The sequence below is a fragment of the Triturus cristatus genome, chromosome 11 (assembly GCF_964204655.1).
Source record: "Triturus cristatus chromosome 11, aTriCri1.1, whole genome shotgun sequence".
Lineage (NCBI taxonomy): Eukaryota > Metazoa > Chordata > Amphibia > Caudata > Salamandridae > Triturus > Triturus cristatus.
This window is the reverse complement of record NC_140594.1, coordinates 854,103,431-854,125,120: the sequence shown is the minus strand read 5'-3', so window position 1 is coordinate 854,125,120 and position 21,690 is coordinate 854,103,431. Positions and strand designations below refer to the sequence as shown.

At 41.4% G+C, this 21,690-nt stretch overlaps 1 protein-coding gene across 2 annotated transcripts in view; it reads left to right on the top strand.

Annotated features, from left to right (window-relative positions):
• The window catches only part of LOC146785536 (unconventional myosin-VIIb-like), a 961,158-nt gene that overhangs the window by 730,394 nt on the left and 209,074 nt on the right, over positions 1–21,690 (top strand). For both annotated transcript variants that reach the window (XM_085634664.1, XM_085634663.1), the window contains exons 33-35: positions 44–170; positions 1,601–1,770; positions 5,459–5,640. In XM_085634664.1, the coding sequence (XP_085490790.1) occupies positions 44–170; positions 1,601–1,770; positions 5,459–5,640 (479 nt within the window). The remainder of the gene's footprint in view (positions 1–43; positions 171–1,600; positions 1,771–5,458; positions 5,641–21,690) is intronic.

The window sequence follows — 21,690 nt, the reverse complement described above, 5'->3', positions numbered from 1 at the left end:
GAATTAGAAATGGAATCCGCTGTCTCTTTTTCTCTCGTTGCAGGTCCCAGCCTACCCAAAAACCAGCTCATTGTGGCCATCAACTGGAAAGGTGTCAGTTTCCTTGACGACTCTGAGAAGAAACTCCTAAATTTGTCCTTTCCAGAAATTGTGGGAGTTCACACCAAAAGGTTAGTCCTAAGATCGGTACGCTTTAAGGTAAGTCCATGTCCCCAGAGCATGGCAGGAAGCGCACAGAACCTAAACACAGCCGCGCAGTGTGCAATATGGTGCTAAAACACAGCACCTCAGTGTAAATTACTCAATTTGTTTCAGCAGCGGAGACTGCTATTTTGAGACAGTAAAAATCAGAAGTCATATTTTGCCTACATGGGCAAAATGTGAACAGTGATTTTTCCTATCACACAGCAATACTACAGACACAATACCAGTGGTCCAATCAGCGGGGCTCATTAATACTGAAAGATAGCGGATGGAGCGACATGTCTGACAGTGGGGGGCGGGAGTTGGAGGGACTGGGGGTGGACAGAGGGTGTATTGTTAACTTGTTATCTATTGCGGAGGCTTGCAGCGAGGCCTCGTAGGACACTTTTGAACTGGATCCTCCGGATGGGACTATAGGCCATGCCTAACCGGACACTGCTGACGATGTGCGGGTTTGCAGGACCAAGAGGGGGAATAGGGGTAGGGGGAGTGATGCTCCTTCCAGGTGCCTTTGATATTGCATGTGCAGGATGAGATCTCAGCATGGGGGGTTTAAGGAACGACCCTGTCTTATGATGTGGATGGTAGAGGGATATCGATGCAACAGAATTTGTTCGGGAGGCCTTGACAGGAGCTCTAGAGAGCGTGACTTATTTAGGCACGTCCCATCTCGCATTAGTCATTGTTGTGCTTACTGTCATGTCGTACTAAAACTGCAATAAAGTTTTTAAAAAAAAGAATACTACAGACACAAAATTAAATGGAGTACGTGGCAAAGCCATTGTTATGGTGTGACATGACAGCACAGCAGGCAGCAGACAATGATGAGATCATCACTAGAGAAGGGCTTTGGCTCCTCCTACATGTTGGGAGCCAGGAGTACATGTTTTGATTGAGCAGAAGTTGTGTGCTTCCACAAAAAAAGCGTTTGCCCTCCAGACACTGTGATCAGTTTGTTTATTTATCCAGCTGCCTATGCTTGGGCTTTCAGGGTCACACACTTGACACTGGATTGCTTGAAAGTATCGTAGATAATTTATGTTGTTTTTCTTTGACAGCGGCACAGATGGGAGGAGGACACTCATTGATTTTTAGGTCTGGTTTGACAGTGCAACTGACACTGGACCTTTTAACCTACACTAATATTATTCTACAGTTCTTTGCTTCCACACAAATACACACCTATTCCCATTCTGCTTACTTGTAATGAGTCATAGTACCATGCAACATTCCTTTAAAGCCAGACCAATAGACATTGCCAATGCTTGTCCACTCAATGGAGTGCTAAATAGCACCGCTGGGGGCACGTTACGTTTTTCATGGCTCCAAGGGCCTTCTAAAAGAGAAAGTAAGTAGGTGCACGTGGCCTCATACTCATGTTGTTTCTGCTTGCTAGGGCTGCAAAGGCATTCGGGCAGACCTTCACACTCACCACCCTGCAGGGAGAGGAGTATGTGCTGACATCTCCACACAGTGTGGACATCTCCGAGCTGCTGCTCTTGTTTCTGACTGGACTCAAGCAGAGGTCACAGTACGCTGTTGCGATGCAGGACAGCGGAAAGCAAGGTAACTACTGAAGATATAGTGATGTAACATGAAATATTATGAGGAAAGGTATGTAATAAAGGGAAAGGTTGGATAAACTGAGAGAGCAGGCAAACACAAGGTGGGCAAAAATGATAAGGAGAACCATTCCAGAGCCGGGTCATAGTTTTGTCTTGGTTTTAAGAGTCAGACTACAAGTCGAGCCATTGACAGAACTGTCACATGAATTGGTGAAATATAATATGTAAAAAAAAAAATACTGTTTCAGATTAATAAATAATTCACTATTTTTGACATTTGAATCATTAGCACATTAAATTACATTATTGCTTTGAGAGACATTTCCTACAATTCACAAATTTGTAATATACCAATAAAAATATTGAGGAAAGAATGCCTTGAGGGAGTGTGATGCTGTTGACCTTATGATTGGTGGACAATATTATATATAAACCAACATTTTAGTTTATTCAACCATGAATGCATTGCTTTTTCCCCCTAACACACACTCAGAACTGATTTACTTCTAATGTCTTTCAAATTTTACATCTAAGCAAAATGAGACAGAGTCAGGCAAAGTGGTTTGTCCAGAATCACACGACTGAGCCAAATATAGAAGTTGGGCTTTGAGCCTAGGTTTCCAGGTCCAGCAGTCCGCAGGGGAGCCACTGGTGGCATCTCCTCCTGTCTCAGGTTTTATGGAAAACACAAAACTGAATGATTATGTGCAAAGTTAATATTCAACAAACTACCTAAGAACATGGGATAATAAATACATATTTGCTGCTCTCCTCTGAACAATGTGAAACCTAAGGAAAGCAGGCACCAGGTAAGCCAGTGCCTATCTTGCCTAAACAAGCAAGACTATTTCAGAAAACGTTCTACACATCAAAAGGGGCCAGAAAGTAGATTACAACGACAGTTAGCTTACACAAGGTCACATAAAGATGGATTCTGCTTCTACGTTTACATGCCCTTGTCAGCTGGCTGCAGCCAGTAGACACATAATTACTTTCTCTTTCTGCATTTATTTGAAATTTAAATTTGTGTAGAAGGAGAATAACATTCCTGCTACCTGAAGATACCTGCAGGTGCCAGCAGGTGCCTGCCTTCCTGTAGGTATTCATTATTTAAGAGAATGCTGCTTGTTTTTACCTTATTAGATTACATTAGTTGGGGAAATAGGGCGGTGCTGTAGTTGAACGGTGGCCTGTCATTCACATGAAACCCACAGCCAAATATTTGGTGGGAGACAGTTTGCATTTCTAATGAAAGCACATGGAAATGAGCATGGACAAAGACAATAGGTCTGGCATTTTTCAGTTAAAAGTGAAAGTGTTGTCTTTCACTGCTTGGGGTTGTGCATAGGTATGGAGGTTTCAGTGGGTGTTTGTATGGTGTTTGGTTGTGGATTTCAACGAGTTTACAGATGAATTATAAATCACATTGGACCAGTAGTGTAGGTCATCAGTAAACTGAATTTGGAAAAAACACTGGGGCGCCATGTATCGCAGGACTGGCCAGCACATTTCTATCTACCACACAGGTTCCTCATCTTCAGTGGGGTCGGTGGTTGGTCCAATTCACTAGAATCAAGGTAAATCCCCGCTACAAACGTTCTGGTGTATTTCACGGTTGGAATCATTTTTGCTAGCTTGATCAAGGAATAATTGAGGTATCCCTAGAAATATCAACTTTCTAACAAGTGGCAGGCAGGATGTAGAGAGTGATAGCAACTCCCCGGAGGGACTGGACCTCTGTTTATTGACACCATACCGCTGAAATGTTCATTGTCTCCTGTATTTTTAAAACCAAAGTCAGCTTCTGAACAAATGAACAAGGCAAAGTTATTCATGTGATTAGTAGATGCTAACCTTAATGTTGAATTGAAAAGATATTTTATACATTCCCCTTCCCAAAACCTTTGCTAGGGTCAGAATTGATGAACAATTAAGCTATTGAAAGGATTTGAGCTATATAAAGTGGTTAAACAGGCTTGTGCTTTCACCGCCACACAATTTTAAATGTCCATCAATACCTACGCCTTCAGGGGTTTTGAGGCTGCTCCTTCCAGGTGTGGAGGCAGGGAGGTGTATACTCTTTTATTGGATGGAAAATATTTCACACTAGTTTTCCAACTTGAGTATGACCGTTCCAAACACTAAGTGCTTTCCAGACGTATTGCTTAAAAAAAGGTTATTACTATTATTCCATCTACTTTTTTTTTTTATTTCACTCTCTTTTCCTCTGTTTCTATTCTATATGTGCTGTCCCCCTAAGGACTTTGAGATAACTTTAGTGTGACATAAATCGCTACACGAATTATTAAAATACCAGATAAAAATGTGGTCATTGAAGTTTTTAATAGTCATCCATTGCTTATAAATAAATTGACAAGTGTGCTATCCCTGCCCCTACTGACATCTTTGAACAAGCAATTTGGGAACTGATGAAATGGGACAGAATTTAGAGTGCATTCCAAGCAAAGTTTTAGCCACTGCAATCACTTGGGGCCACATTCCTGTCCATCATTTTATTTGTCCACTGCACCAATGGTCCGGCATTCAGTGTGGACTGTTCCTATTGGGGCAGGACCAAGACTGATTTGGGGTACGCTGCACTGCAGTAAGTCAAATTGCAGGCTTCTGTAAATGTGGGGCAAGATTTAGTAGTTTGTCACACAGTGCAGTGCAGCAGTCGCAAATGCTGTGCTGCGTGAGAAGGAGAGAACCCTGCGAGCGTCATATTTAAAGAAATATGGCACTCTTCCTCCCTCTCTCTAACTCCAGCGCAGAAATGTGTGGCTGTGCCCCACGAACACACCTATGCACCATAGTTCAAGGGTGTCTCAGTGAGTCTAGCATAGGTTTTGTACTGGAAGGACACCCTTCCAGTACAAAAAACTATGCTTAGACTAACTTTAAACCTTTTCCCACTTTGTATGTTGCTAAGTCAGAAAAGAAAGGAGAAATAAAAGCATGTATCCTTCATAGCGCCTTTCTGAAATTGGTGCTATTTTCTGATGCTAGATCTCGTCTACTTTTTTAAGTAAATAAGGCTTAGCGTCAGAAACCATGGGTGGTTGCATGGAAACGCCCATGCACCACCCATAGTACGCTCCCTTGGCCCTAAGTAATGCAAAGCAGCGCTATGTGCTGCTTTGCTTTACTTTCAAGTGATTTTCCAGCGTAAAACAGGTTTTACGGTAGAAAGTAAATAAGTAAAACTTATTTAGTATCGTTTTGTGTCACTTTTGTGATGCAAACACGGCGTAAAATCCTAGTGAACAGACCTGTGATGTTTTAACTCTGCGCTTCTCTCTCATTCAGTTTCTCCGTCTGGAAGCTTGTGCACAGTTCAAGTAAATCAACAGCATTCGTAAAATCACAAATTTGTTTTGAAATTGTAAAATAAAAAATGGAATCTGCTGAAGCATTTGATTCCCTATTTTTCCATATCTGCATTCATTTTTTCCCTCATCTCTAGCTCGTTTTGCTGTATTATGTCGGTTGGTATTGCACAGTGCTGATACCATTAAGGTGGGAAAGTCTACACACAAAGTATAAGTACTAATACACTAAGATGCAACACACTGGAATTATCCCAGATTTTCAGTATATGAAACCATTGTGTGAACTATTAGATTTGCAGATCAATTGCAGAAGTGGTGCCAGCAGAGTAATCCCTGCTTTGTTTTGCCCTATGTTAGACGACCCAGCCATCTTGACCTTCTCAAAGGGTGACCTTCTGATCATAACCCAGGACGAGGAGCTGAAGAGCGACCATGGCTGGATACAAGCTGAGAATGAAAAAAGTGGTAAAAAAGGCTTGGTTTCTCTTCAAGCCATCTACATCATCCCCACATTGGTCAAGCCAACAAGTCAACTACTGGTAAGAAACAAACAACATAACCAATGCATTAATTGTCTTCATGGCCTTTAACTATAGCGTGCTACCATTTTTAACTGTTTGAAGCTGCTAAAAGACTTACAATACCATTGACTTGAACAATGGGATGGAGCTAGCATGCTAGGTGAAACTTTGTATGAAAACGTGTATTTACATACAGTGCAAGTTAATATAAAGTGAACATCAAGACAGACACATGCTACAGTAGAATATACATTAAATTCTGGTGTTGTGGAAAGTTGTACATTTGAGGTTTAGAGGGAAATAAATTATTTTCTAAGTCCCAATGCAATGAGAAATATATACTGAGTCCATCAGTACCCTTGAATCTGTGCTTGAATGCCTGCATACGATACTGTCAGTGTCAAGAAGCGGCAAAGATGGCTCTTCGTCCTGACAGTATGTAATGAATTTTAAATCAAAGTAATACTTTGGCCCATGAAGCACTGGAAATTATAACACACACTGCCCTATCACAGGAACCCACTATAACTACTTGAAGTTCCATACGAAGCCTTAGTAACCATTGCTCCTTGATGCCACTGAGCTGCTGACTGATAATGAGGAAGATAATTCAGTGCCTCATAGACACCAATAAAAGGGTCAACCTGTAGGAGAATGAGAAGTGGTTCCAAAAGCAGACTGTAGTTGTACAAGGCATACCGGTCACTGTATTTTTATTATTCTCCTTAATAAGTTTCTAGGTCAGTTACAACCTTTAGGTTGTTAAGATGGCTCAGTAAGTTTAGGCTCTCTCCCAGCCCCTCTGGTGACACTTGCAGATCACGAGTTTCAGTTCAGGACAGCCTTTCATCCTGCTGAGGTTAGAAAATTGAGTACCTTGAAAATGGGTAATTGTGAAACTCATTATTTACAGAAGTTAGAAATAGCACAAATGTTAACACGAAGTGCCTTGCCTTTGGGTCAAAGTAGCATCCGGGAACACTTGATATAGTATTGAATAATTAAATGTGCTAAAAAAACATGTCTCAATATTTCTTTTAACAAAAGCATATAGCCAGAGGCTGCACAGTAGCTGAGCTGCCCACTAAGCCTTCAGCACCCGCAGTGTCCTGTTCCAACTCAGTTTTTTAGTTCTGTTTGAAGCTCGAATAGAGATACCAGAGATCCAGCCAACGCAGAATTGATGAAGATACCACAGTAGAAAACTGCAATTATAATTACCAACCCTAGGTTACTCAATCAGCAAAGATGATGGATATCCTGTCCTTGTTATAAGTGCATTACATCCGTTATCACTTCTAATGTGACAGAGTAACCCATACTGCAAACTGTAAATCAGGCCCTTATTCTTTTCCCTCAAGTAATCTTTATGAAAATCATGACTGTAACAATTGAATAACAAGCAGTTCCCTTATAACACAGAATTGAAAATTTAACCCATACTGGCTGATTGGCAGGTTGGATCAGAGAGGCAGACACCACAAAATTAGTTCACCTATAAAGTTTTATAAACTTTTATTTTAAAAGTCTCCCACTAGGAACATTTATATTTTAGAATTATTAACAATAAAAATGAGTGATATGCACCTGAGATAAAAATGATCAGCTCTGGACAACCTTTTTTATAATTTTCAGCATGAATGAATGTTTATTGATGTTCAATTAAGTAAAATCATCAGATCTAAACACATAGTATAAAACATAATTAAAGCAGTGTTTAAAAAGGGAAAAAGCATTGTTTGCAGTCTCCTTTTGGAGCCTCAAACGTCCTATACCCCATTGTCCATTGTGACCCTTTTACATACTCCTCACGCAGAACATTAGTCATGGATTCCTGGGGCCGCCCCCTATTCTAAAATGACCATGCTAAAAGCACTTCCTATTTCATCAGGGGCGGCTCCTCAGCTAAGGCAGAGGAGCGTCGCCCCACTGCTTTAAAGCTGTGCAAAGGAGTAATAAAATGATAATAACGGAAAGTTATTGTCATTTTATTTTGAGTATTGTAGTTGCACTGCAGTCAGGTTATTGGGGTGGGCCGCGATACCCGACGTCGAGGGTGGAGGAGTAGTGGCTGCACCTTAAGTGCGCATGATGGTTTGGTCGTCCGTCTCGGGCCGGCCAAACCGTCATGTGCACTTTGCATGTTCTCCACAGGCTGTATTGTACAGCCTAGGTGGAGAACCTGCTCAGCCTTCCAGACCCTCTCTGAGCACCGAACCACAGCGCACAGACCAATCACAGCTCTGCTGTAAGGCAGCATTGTGATTGGTCAGGGGATTCCGAGAGGCTGTATGCTTCCCGCTCCTGCTGGAGGAGAGGCAGTGGCTGGCGACACCAACCACCAGGTACGTTTTCTTCTCTTGTATCTTTCTTTTTTTCCCCAAGCCACCCCGCTCACCCCTCCCGCAGCAACCACCATTCCCTACCAGCTGCTACTGTATTCCATCATTCCTGTAGGGGCAGATGGTGTCGGCCAACCGTGGCCTCTTTCAACCTTTACTCCACGGGCTAACAGGGCCCATCATGGCCAGTCCTCCTCCTGGGCATTATCCTTATTCAAATTCTTCAGTATGGCCTACACTGATTAAAAGTGCTCTGTGCCAAGAATCAAAGTGATCTGTGGAAATAAATGGCGACCAGCAAAAAAACAATCATAACCATTTTAAAATTATCAATTGTAGCTCAAGAGGTCAAAGTGCTCCTTCAGGAAAGGCTACCAATGTAAAAGCAATCATAAACATTTTAAATAACCAATTGCAGCTTTCATACATTTTAGAAAGCACCTGGAAAGCTGGCATAATTCTCCTTTTAAGCAAGCTGCCCAACCTTTCCTCACATTTAGAGTTTGAAATATTGGCGGAAGCCAATGCACCTCAGAGGTTATTGAGCTTCACAGATGTAGATCATTATAGACTCTGCATCGCATATCATCTTCACTATCCTTGCAACCATACCAATAGCACCTTAAAGGAATAAGGTCAAAATGCATTCTCATAAGTGTATATTTTACATGGTTTTGGGGGGGAAGATTCAGATATTCAGGTAAGGTGTCTGGGGTGTAGCATTTCACAGTTCAGCTGCTTTGAAATGTAACTGTTTGATTCCTGAGGTCCTGATCCCATGAAATTATCTTTGCTGATTTCAATAGCTTTGCTGCCGTTCTCCACGGTAAGGTGTTATTTATTAGATCATCTGCACTCAGGGCCTTAATAGAGGTTGCCAAGAGTTGACCCAATATAGAGCCGGGCTCTGGGAATTTCTCCCAGAGAAGGTATTTCATTGAGCCAGTTGGGTCCATTTTCAAATTTTGACAGTGTGAGACAAATTTGGGCTGCATCACCAGATCCTGCTTTGTTCATTTAAATTCCAGTCTTATTTGAGGTTTGCTGGTGCAGGCTGAAAGTGCAAATAGATGGCTATAGCAGGTACATTGTTGTTTATCTAGCCACTCATAGAGTTGATCTTAAACACTATTGCACCATACGGTTTTCTGGCATCAGCTTAGTTGCCACTATTGTCAGTAGTGCATTGGTGTTTTGGCATGTAAGACCTCTCTTGAGTTGGCTCATCCTGCATATAAGATGTGTTGCCATCGATTTCGAGGAGCCTATCTGAGCTTCTCTGCCCCCACTTTCATTGAGCATAACGCCAAGATAAAGCTAGTACTCTTTCTAATCTTAAACCTCCAATGAGCCAAGCACCTTTTTTTATCAGGTTTCACCCAAAGAATAACTGTTTTCGGCATCTTTAGATTGATGGTGACATAATTTACTGTGTAGTATAGTTCAAGTGCTTCAAGCGACCTCTGCAGGCCAATTTGAGCGTTATCAGGTACCATCATGACATTTGCATATTGTAAGATTTGTATTTTGTGCTTCATAAAATGGAGTTGGCAGATCCTTGGGACTGCTAGATGACTTTCCATGTCTGTCATATACAAATTAAAAATTAAGGGGGCAAGGATGCAGTTCTGTTTCAATCCTTTGTTTGTATAGAGTTTCCCTGAGGTTGCCCAGTTAGTTGATAGTTTAACTTTCTCCCACGCAAGGCCAGCGTAAGGGCATTGCGACCAGTTCTGCCGCACTGGGCTCTGCCCCTGTGGAGGGGGCACTGACCTTCAGGGAGTTCATGGTATTTACCAATAACTTAAGATTGGAGAGATGAGGGACACTTTTGCCTGGTGGTAGTGAGAAAATCCGAGCAGGGGGTCATGGGGGGTCGCAAAAAATGATTGTCGCATCGGGCTCCATTGATGCTAAAGCCGGCCCTGCACCCACGTGTTACTGTATAGTGATTCTATGGCTTTCAAGAGGCCTGGTGGTATCTCCCACTTCCTTAACTTTGCCCAGAGCCAGCCTGCTGGGATATTATCAAAGGCATTTGTAAAGTCAATAAACACCACATTAAGAAGTCGGATCTTGGGGAGCATAGCTTTGTTGATTAGACAGGTTAAGGTCAGGAGTTTGCAGCAGTTTGGATCATTGCTTTCCTTTTCTTTGCCTAGTCTTAATAGGACTGGGGAAAAATAGGAGATTCTCTGATGATGAATGGGACTCCACTATTCATAGATTTGCTTACTCTTCTATCGTAGTCCAGATTTTATAAAGCTTTTCAAATGATAGCTAGCCACTAAAGCTATATTTAAGATTTATCCTTGTTTCGTTACCTGTGTGGGTCTAAATGTACTTTCTTACACATACATGTTCACATTCCAAAGTGTTTTTGCTGGAGATGTCCAGCTGGAAAACGTGCCTGTCCCTGCTGTAAGGGGTCCTCTTGTTGAGATCTTGTGATATCTTTTCTTGGTGTTCTATGGCAATCAAAGGTTACACAGCAGTTTTCTCAGTGAGTACTTTTGTGTACCATTGGTATTCCAGAGCATTGATTATTATTACATTCCACATAGATATCGAGGTTATTCCCCTTGAGTGCTAAACTCTCCAGGGATTGAAATCGAAACTCCTACCCAAGAATGTGGTATGGGTTAGAAATCCAAATACAGAATTTCAGAGTAAGGAGCATTCAATATTTGCACTTTATTGCTAGGTAAAATACAACCATTAAAACTTTGAGATACACATAATACTAAAAGAGGTTGGGATATGACTTTGAATACATTTCTAGCTGCTTGTTTGATGGACTGAACTGACTGAAAAGTTCCAAAATAAAATAGATCTTTTCTGAATTTTAAACGTAACATAAATAAATCTATCATTTGCATCACCATGTTACTGAAGAATTTGAACATTTAATTTCTCAGCAGATATTATAGCTGTACAGATTTACAATCAAGTGCTTGTGAAGAGATTATATTTCCCATCAAAACTTTACTCATAGTTCTGTATCCCTGAATGGTATTTTGCAAACACCGCAATCACATCATAGGCTAATATAAGGTGGCAGTAGTCATCCTAACAGTAGTTGGAGGTACACTTTGGGTGATCCACCTTTCAGGAGAGCTATCCTTAGCTTTTCAGCCACCATACACAAAGGTGGAACACCTCCACAGGGATCTTAGATTGTCAACTCCCCTGGTTTGAAAACATTAAGCAGTTCAGAAAACTTAACAGGCAAGGTGGTTCAACATTTCCACCCCACGTGGTAGATGTTTGTACCTACAACTGCCCTAGGTTAAAAGTTCATAGAAATACCATTAAATAGGCACACTAGAACACATGAGTTTAAAAAAATCTTCCTATCACTAACTTCCCTTCCAATGTGGCTGATGCCACAACGGGAAGTACTCTGATGTTGCAAACCTCGTATTGTATATTTTTTGAGAGCTCAATAGAGGTGCGACTAAAAGGGTACGATGTGCTAACATTGGACTTCCTTGTCTTAACTATTTTTGGGAGAGAATATATATAACTGTTGACTTCCATTATGTGTTTATCTAATCTAAGAAATTCATATGTTTAAAAGGTACATAGTTCTCTTTCAATTGGACTGTCATGAATGTGGGATTCATTACTTGCAACAATATTCAATTAAATGTTGGATTTTCTATATGCTTTTTATACAGGTCAAGTGCCTTTCTTATGCATTAGTTCTTTTTTTTTAAAACCATGCTTTGTATGGTTTTTATTTTAATGTAAGGTAATTGACCACTAGGGTATTTCGAGATTGTGTATTTTCTATATCATTCGTACATTCATTTGTGCACTTTGAAAAGGTTTGTCCGTTTGATGGGCACTGTATTTCTTTGTAGCCTTCAGCGATGTTGAACTGCTTAATAAAAACTTAGATATAAAAAGAAAGATTGTTTTTCTTTAACTATGGGAAATTGGGTTACTGGTTGGGGGGGGGGGGGTGAAACCTGCTCAAGCAGCAACCACAGTCCATGTCAGGGTGATGCATAAGAAAACACCAGATTACGTTGTGCTCAACCCTCTGCTAGCTTGGCACAGAGCAGTCAGGCTTAACATAGAGGCAATGTGTAAGGTGTCGATGCTGCACTTCAAACAATAATAAAGTGAAAACACAAGAATCATTCACACACCAATTTAGAAAAATAGTGTAAATTTTACTAAATAAACCAAACCATCACAACAAAAATCCAATCTGTAAAACTGGAGATATGCAGGTTTGAAGATTTCAGGAAATATAGCGCCAAAAAGCACAAAGTCCTAAGCTGTAGATATTTGGTCATGCTGGACCTAGACGAAGTCACAAGTTCAGGCCTACCATGATGGACGGCAGAACAGCTACAGGGACCCATTACGGCCCGCTGAACAAAAGTACCTCAAATCCTGGTTGCGCAGCGTTTCAAGGTCCCACTCCAAGGATGCGTTGCACAGCCGAGGAGATACGTCGGTTCCAAAGTGCTGCGAAGCTGTGATGCGAGGTCCTGTGTCGTCGGCGAGGATCACGATGATGAGGGCTTGCTATGTAAAGTGCGGCATTGAGGATACCCCACGCAGTCAAGGCAAACCTGCGTTGGTTCCAAGGAGCTGTGAGGCTGCTATATGAGGGCCTGCGTCAGGGAAAGATTTGCACCGACGGCGGTTATGATGAGGTTTCTGGGGTCAATGCAGAGTCCTTACATGGGGTGAACCTATGCAGCAACGGCAATGAGTAGGCTCTGCTCAGGATTGCACCTCTCAGCAGCGGGGATGCGTTGGTACTGCTGGTTCAACAGATGGGCTGGCTGAGCACCTTCAGACCCACTTCAGAGAATTCAGGACTGGGGTTGCACCGCTTGGCAGAGTAGGACTCAAAGATGACAGAGTCCAGGTGCTTGGTTCACAGATTTTGGAGCCTTCGGTCCCTGAGGCTCCAGTCAGGAAGTCGGTCAACTAGCTCCTTGAGTCACTTTTGGGTCCTAGGTTTCAACAGATGCTGATCCAGTTCTTCTCATCCAGGCAAAAGGGCAGCAGGCACCGGGTTAGTACAGCAGGGCAGCAGTTCATACAGAGCAGCAGTCCAACAGAGTGGCAGTCCTCTCAGCAGCACAACAGTCCTTCTCCCTGGCAGAGTATTCACAGGTCCAGAAGTGTACTGAGGAGCTGGTGTCTGAGGTCCAATATTTATACCTGGGCCTTCCTTTGAAGTGGGAGAAACGTCTAGAGGTTTCCTTTTTAGAGGTCCCAGGCACCCTGCCTTCCCTGTCTTGGCTTCAGATTAACTACAGGGGGTAAGAAGCCCCTTGTGTGTAGGCAGGACACAGCCTAGTCAACTGTAAGTAGAGCTGGCCCAGCCCCACTCTCCCATCCTGCCAGTGATGGTCGGTTCAGGCACACCTAAGCTCTCTATTGCATATGGCTGTCTAGGAAAACAACACAAAGCACAACTGTCAGCTACACCCAGTCATGCGACCCAGAGACAGTCTGCAAGGAACTAAACGGCTAAGGCAGAAAAATTTCACTTTCTGAAAGTGGTATTTTCAGAATTGTAATTTAAAACCTGACCAGCATGCAAGAAGATTTTTCATTACAATTCCAAAGACACCAAACATGAACTGGTTTCCTTCTCCTATTTCGAAATTATCACTTTTTAAATGCTGTAAAGTAACTCCAATGTTGTCCTATGGGAGAGGCAGGCCTTGCAGTAGTGAAAAACGAATTTAAGAGTTTTCCACTACCTGGACATGTAAAATTAAAAAGTGCATGTCACGCTTTTCAAATACTCGGCACCCTGCCCTCTGGGCTATCCCGGGCCTTCCCTAGGGGCAGCTTACATGTATTAAAAGGAAGGTTTGGGCCTGGCAAAAGGTTTATTTTGCTAGGTCGACATGGCAGTTTAAAAATGGAGGTTACCCGAGACTTGTTTAAAGTACTACTTAAGTAGGTGGCACAATCAGTGCTGCAGGCCCACTAGTAGCATTTAATTTAGAGGCCCTAGGCACAGATCGTGCCACTTTACTAGGGACCTACAAGAAAATTCGAAATGCTAATTGGGTATAAGCTAATTCTATCATGTTGAAAGGAGGAAGCACAAGCACTTTAGCACTGGTGGCAGTGTTAAAATGCGCAGAGTCTTAAAGCCAGCAAAAAATCAAGTCAGCAAAGGACTGTTGAAGGCAAAAAAGTTAGGAGAAACCCACGCCAAGGATGCCAGGTCTAACATAACCTAATTAAACTGGCAGCAGAATTAAACATCTGCCTGATGATATGGTCCTGAAATAATTTTCCCAAGGATTTTGCTTTCCTTAAACCATGCTCTAGAAAAATTTGAGTAAAGGTACACACTCCAATCCGCTGCACTCCCACCCACCATACTTTCTCGGGTTGAATATTGAAATTCTCTTGTGCTTTTTCATCTCGGGATATTTGGAGTGTTCAGTGCAGCCCTTCTCCCCTCCTCTACACTCAGAAATATATGGGTTTCTTCTCCTCAACTCTCAGTCTGTTCAGAGGACTAAATGGTATATGAGTAGCTTTCAGGGCCGGAGTGACCATTTATTCCGGATGTATGATGTTACAATGCAAACTATTACAATGCATACTTTTACAACGCGGTTTTTACAACACATCTTCCATTACACCACATGCCATTACAATGCAATCCATTACAACGCATGTTCCATTACAACAAAAATGACTATTCTAACACCGTTGGGTGCTTACCTCAGGGAAGAGGCTGGTCAGTGAGGGATATGCGTTGTAATGACATGTGTTGTAATGTCATGTGTTGCAATGGGACTTGCCTTGTATTGACTACATTGTAAAGGCATTGCATTGTAATGCCTGCGTTGTAATGAATGTTTCCTATTTATTCCATCGGGCATTTCCCTGTTGCGATGGAGCCATCGGAGGGCAATCTTTGGACGCAGAGGACCTCTGCTGGTGCGTTTGTAACTTTCCCCAACTCCCCCACATAATTCAGCAGGCACAAGAGAAGGAGAGAGGAAAGGGAGTGAAGAAAAGAAAGAGAAATCCGAGAGGAGGAAGGGAGCGGGACAGGGCAGGTTTAAACATTTTTTCCTGGGCTGCTTTTTGTTCCAAGTTGGACACTGATTGTTTGCATTTCCAGAGTCTTGCAATTCTCAAGACATAGAGGGAATAGAAATGGCATTCTTATTCTTGAGTGCTAGTATGTTTGTGGGTACTGTGCTTTATTTATATACACAGAAAAAGGAACCTTAAGTCTATTTCTTAATCAGTGAGAAAAATGCAGCATCTGAGGATAACCATTCTAGGATAACCCATTTAAGAGCTGTTTGTATGGTCAACTTTTACATTAAACCACATTAGCTAACTTATTTTGGTAAATTAAAGGGTAGCTTTTGCAGTTGTAACAAGAGCTCAAGACTTCCTGTAAAGATTGTAGAACTCTGACAGCACTCTAGCAGCCTCACTCATGTACGCCTGCAAGAATCCTTATATGTTCAAGCGGTACGCTCATGTAACCAGGTCAGAGATTTAAATCAGGCGAAAATGAAAGAGGTAAAAATAAATAGGGTATCTTTTTTGTAAAAAACAACCTGTTTCAAACATAAACATTTTGACATGAGAAGCAGTTTAGAATAGTGCACCCTAAATAACTCAAAATACTGGAAGCAAACAAACACACATATCCTAAAAACCCTCTCCTCCCATCCCATAAATAATCAGGAGAACAGCATCCGCCTGTCTCTCATATTGAGAATACAACATGTGACTCAGTTTGCAGGGTATGAAACAAAAAAAAGGAGATTCATCAAAACTAAACAGTCTAGTGCAAATTATTATATAAAAGGGTAATTGCTGCTGTACAGATAAACTACCTCCTTCAAGGGTATTCCCAATGAGCAGAGGCACCCAGTAAACTCCGCAGGAGAACCCCTTTCCTCTATTGCTTTCTGCTTTGTCAATTGGACTTGTATTTGTGTGATTAAAATGGCCTTGGGATGCAGGATTTGTATGTCTGTGAGAAGAGAGGATGGACATTTATTATCTTCTTGCTGCAGGTTGTCCTTTCCCAGATACACCTCAAAGTAAAGTTTGTTCATTTAAATACATAGAGTAGACATCACCAGATCTGGAGATGATTTAGTGAGAAAATATTTATACCTTGTGATCATAAGATGATGCTTCTGATATTTCCTGCAATATGAACCTTCCCCTGATCCTAAGAGGTTGAGTTTCACAATATAAAATGACCATATTTCCCCAACTCGTGTATTTTACACACTATACTCTTTGTAGTTCGGTCCACTTCTTCGAATGGGTGGAAGATGAACTTTGAAAATGTCTCTGGCAAGAGGAAAATTGTGTTTCGCCAATTGTTATGAAGAGAGAATCAAGATGTCATTAAGGAAGCATTGGCTAGCATTATGCATCTTCTTTTAGTGCCACACTAACTGCAGCACCTTTTAAGAACCTTAAACCATCATAAAGAAGAAGAATTCCATATAAATAGTGACAATAGTCTATATAATCCTCCTGCATTCACCTTTATTCCTCTTTTAAGCTGCTATTAGCAATATTTTGTATATCTTAAAATGGCATCAACCGATGTATTCTGCCAACAGATCAAATGTTTAATCAGCTAATCTCAGGTGTCAATCCCTTCCCAAATCGGGACACAAAGTTTCTCATGTTTTTAGCTTCAAGAGTCTCTATTCCACTATGCTTTTTAAAAACCTGCAACAATCTCTCATAAAAGGCATACACTGACTCTTTCGGCTCTAGGATCTTCCTCTCAATCTTAACCCAATCGATGCCTTTTGCTGGTATCTTCCCTTTCAAAAAGGTTATCACCTTTTGATACTTTTTCATCACTAATGGTGATGGTGCATATGCTATTGGATTTCTCTGAGATTCATTCTCCAGCTGCTCTACAGCCACTTTACATTCTGCGCACCATTCACTCAGCACCACAGTGTCGAAGAAGGTATTCAAATCCACCCACAAGACCTGTGAAATCTTCACAAATTGCTCAACCACTGGCTTTTCTCTCAACTCTGGGAAATCATTGGTGAATGACGCAAGATCACCCCTACTCCAAGGCACATGGACATAACCTCCACCAGGAACTTACCTCTGTGGAAAATTTGACACTTCCTCTTCATCCATTAAAGACGGACGCAGCTCTCCCTTCGTTTTATTTTTATCTCTCTTTTTCGCCCGGCTGCCTTTCCAGTTATCCAGCTCGCTCCATTTTTGGATGCTACTAATTAATTCCATCATTTGAATTTTCATTTCTGATGTTCTTAAACTGCAAATGTCCTTCTCATCAAAACATAAACAATAACTTTTCTGCAATTACTTGATTTGGCTTAAATCTACCTCATAATTTCGGGCCAATTCAGACAACTTATCATGAGCGTGTCCTGCATGTTTAGTAATGTCTTAATACATGAATACAAGTTTGTTCTCTTGGTTGGTATCTAATTGGGAAAAATCAAGATTTCCTCATATTTTCTCATTTAGTTCTAACTTGAGTCGGACCACATCCGCTGTATTTTCCCTCATCTGGGACTTAATTATTTCCCTGCCTAATCCTGCACATTCACTTTCTCTTGGGGACCCATTGAAAAATCTCATAAAATCATCTAGTTCTGAGAATGAATACCATTCTGTACTATAGAGGTATTAGACACTATCCTTTCCCTGGGACTACCATGGTTAACACTCTGTGGTGAATCCCAAATAGAAATGTCAGAATGTTACGATTTTTGAACGGACTCTCCTACCGGAGTAAATCCTGCCTTATTCATGGTTGATTTTGTAGCAGCAACATAAGGGGTATTCTCCTGAGTCGGGACTATCGGCGTTCCTCTCATTCCTGGGACCACATTAGCTGATATAGCTACTCCAATAGGGCCTGTCAAAGTATGTGTCATGGTTCCTGACGACTCTGGTTTATACAGAGGAACTGCAGGACCAATAGTGAAATGAGCAGCGATTGCAACTGGGGCAGTGAGAACAGTAGAGTTAACAGGGGTACTAATCTCTGAGCTCTCTCCCAAAAGGTTCTAACTCATGTTTACTGGTGCAGTGGCTGTTCCAGAGTTTCCACTGGGAACTGCACCATTTGTTTCCTCAGGTTGGCCACATTATATGGAGGTGGATGTATTGATAAGAACTCATCTAGGAAATCATTGCTAGAATCACTATCACTGTCTTTGCCTGTACTCTCTGGGGTTTCCTATCTTTTCCTCCTTCTTCTTCCCTTCCCCTTCTTTCTTTCTCTCAAGTTCTTCTCTCGTCAATGCAGGGTACAGTCTAGTTCCCGCTACTATATCAGTTCTCCACCGCGGTTGTTCTGCATCCCATCTATCATTGGCATATCTACGCACTGCCTTTCGGACTCTTCCCTGACATTTTTCCTTTTACCTAACATGAGCTGTGTGCTTCCAAGCATTAACTGCTTCAAACTGTGCGGGCCTAGGCGGCAGCTTACGTCAACCGTCCACCTCAGCGCAGCACAATGTGATTTCCTTCTCACTCCTTAAAGCGACTCATCCTCCTTTACAATAAATATAAAAAATATACAGTATTACAGTTGGCAAGCTATAATATTGCAATTAATTAAGTCTCAGTAGGATAAGATAAAAAATAATCACAGCCACAAGCAATACAGAAACTAAGAATTAGAGTTAAGTGTTCCTTGAAGAAACTTGGATTCTCTCTCCTAAACATGAATAAATTCTAAAGTAATCTAATCAAGATTCTAAGTCTAGAATTATAATGGATTATAGAATGGGGCCTCAAGGAAATTTAGAAATGTGAAAGGTGTCAGCATAGTAAAGACCCCGGTAGATGTTTTTCAGAAATGGAATGAATGTTTTACTGAAGCTTCACACTTGCAAGAATAAAGGAAGCAGAGAGGTCTGTATCCCTCCCAGTCTGAGGGAATCTGCCCTAACTTCCAACGGATTGAACACTAATTAAAACCAATAAACTTCAACAACAATCAGATCTCTTCTGACCCCACCAGAAACCCATCATTTCACTTCTTGTGGTATGCATTTGCAACATCACTTGGATTTTCCATTCCACAGAACTTGGACAGTTACTGCAACTTTGATTATGTACTGTTCCTCATGCATGACAAATAGGAGGCTTTATTTGCTCTTCTTTTCTTCAAGTTTCTTGACAAGATTTCTCTTCCCTGGCCTTACTATCAATAAACTAAAACATACAACAATGCTCCTTTTCCCTTGCTCATGAAATCATAAGAACGCGTCTGCAAAAGAAAGAAAGCGGTAACCAAGCAAAAACATTTCAAAATTAAGGCCTTTAGGCAGGCTAATTTTAACTAAAAATGTAAACATGCACTTCAAATACACGGTTATACTGGTCTACATGTACCTTAAGAACACAGGCAAGTGTGAGTAAAAGAATACATGAATACACTTTCAAATATGAATTTCAGAATATATGCAAATGTGACTTAAAGTATAAGTGCAAATACAGAATACATCTTCATGTTTAAATTGAACATTAGTACACACGTTTATAAAGCTTCACTTTCTCAATAGTTACATTTCCTTAATAAATGCAAATGTTCACACACATTATTAAAGGCACACAATAAATATAATGTCAAAATAATTGTGAAATTGCAAAATGATAACTTATAAAGGATGGATTCTAAATTGGTCTACTCCACCAGCCAGCCTCTGTCGATGGAGTCGGTTCAGCTGCCAGTGGAATTTCTGTCTCCCTGAGATAAGAAGAAAGCCTAAGAGACAAACACAGAGCCTGTCTGCTTACCTGCGGCGTAACTTACAGAAGCAAACATACAGCCAGTTGTAGGGCAGAGCAGATCTTACCTTTCTGGACTAGATCAGTCACTGTAGCGCTGCAAGGCCATTCTGGTTGAAGTCCAAGAGTAGCACTGCACACCTAATTTGAAGATGGCTTAGGCAGGCTGCAATTGGCTGGTCACTGCATGTGAATCCAGCAGAGTTGCATTTGGGATTGGGAAGGGTTAAATCACAAAGGAAGGAGGGACTAATTTTATTGCTGGCCACTTTTCGTGCCAGAAGTCACGACGAAAGGCGGTGTCAGTTTGTTACCTGGAGGCAGATTAAGGGGGATAGTGTAATTGTAGAAGCTGGCACAGCTGGAGTCGTGGTACCTATGGCGGAGCTACACGGTGTGCAGCAGGTGTGGGGAACGGGCGGCTTATAGTGCACAAGTGCAGACTTGCCACATGAAGCAAACACACCATCTCACTCTTCTCTGAAGTAGTAAGCACTTAAAATGATGCTGCAAGCGATTGTGATAAGTGCAGAACAGTGCTGTAACACTTTAGAGGCTAGTCGATATTGGTAAGTGGGTAGTCCAGCCCTGGAGCTTGTTATTATGGTGGTCGTGATAATGATCTTAGAAAGGGGCAGTAGGTTAGTGGCCTTCCATATCAGGTGTTTTGCACCAGTTTCAAGATTTGTTTAAAACTTCTCACTGCTCAGAAGGGTGTAGTTTCTGAAATGTATCTCTTTCCATTTGATTGCGAGAAAGTATCGCACTAAGGGCCATATGTAGGTAGCTAAATACCGGCCGGTAACGGGCGAAAATCTGTAATTTTCCCGTTACCGACTGGTATTTAGCCCTTTCTCATGTAGGAGGCATGTTTTAAGGATTCGGTAATTTACCGATTCCTTATTTTAAGGAATCGGTAAAATACCAAATCCTTAAAAGCTATGTAGGAGGCACTTAAGTGAGTGCATTTTTGCATTCAGGATTCGTTATTTACCACCAACTACAAGTTGATGGTAAATACCGAATACCTTTAAGAATGCAATAATTTGCTTTTCTCAAGTTGCAATGTGGCAGACATACATGCCCTTAGGGCATGTATGTGCGCCACATGTGCACACATGCACGATTCAGGGGTGCAACAGGGTGTCAATGTGACACCCTGCCACCCTTGAATATGCAACCCCTATTGCTGATTCGGTATTAACCTAATCGGTAATAGTGAATGGCTTCCCATTCATTCCTATGGGCCTCCAGACCCATAGGAATGAATGGGAAGGTGATTCCTTATTACCGAATCGGTATTACCGATTCGGTAATAACGAATATTACCGATTCAGTATTTTTTACCGAATTATTAGCTACATATGAAATACCGATTCCTAAATACCGAATCGGTAAAATTCGGTATTTAGGAATCGGTATTTCATATTTACCTACATCGGGCCCTAAGTCTCACACATTTGATCATTGAGTGTCTCTCAAGTACACTGTAACAAGCGACCAGTCTGAAGTGTTGCAGACCTTTTGGGGGAAACTAAAGGAGAAATGGAAAAAAATGGGTTCACAAGGGCATTTGAAGATGACAGATGAAGAACCATTTGCTCTTAATTCCATGAAATTATGCCATGTGTGTGTGACAAGGGGTCTACCCAGAGCACCTCACACTGTTCTCTGTAAAACATTTGCATCTCTCTGATGAGAATATGTCTCTAGTTAATTGGAAGTAGGAGTGATCTTGAAGTTCCTGATCCAATAACGCATTCAAGAAATGTGCATATTCCATAAAGTAACTATTTTTATGTACAGGTCTGATGCAATATGGAATTTGTAGGTTTACAATGTACTTTCTGGGTTTGGTTTGCACAGGCTTACTTTGACAAGATTTACAAGTGCCATGCTTTTTGTTATTTGACTTTAGTATATGTTCAATGTGCTG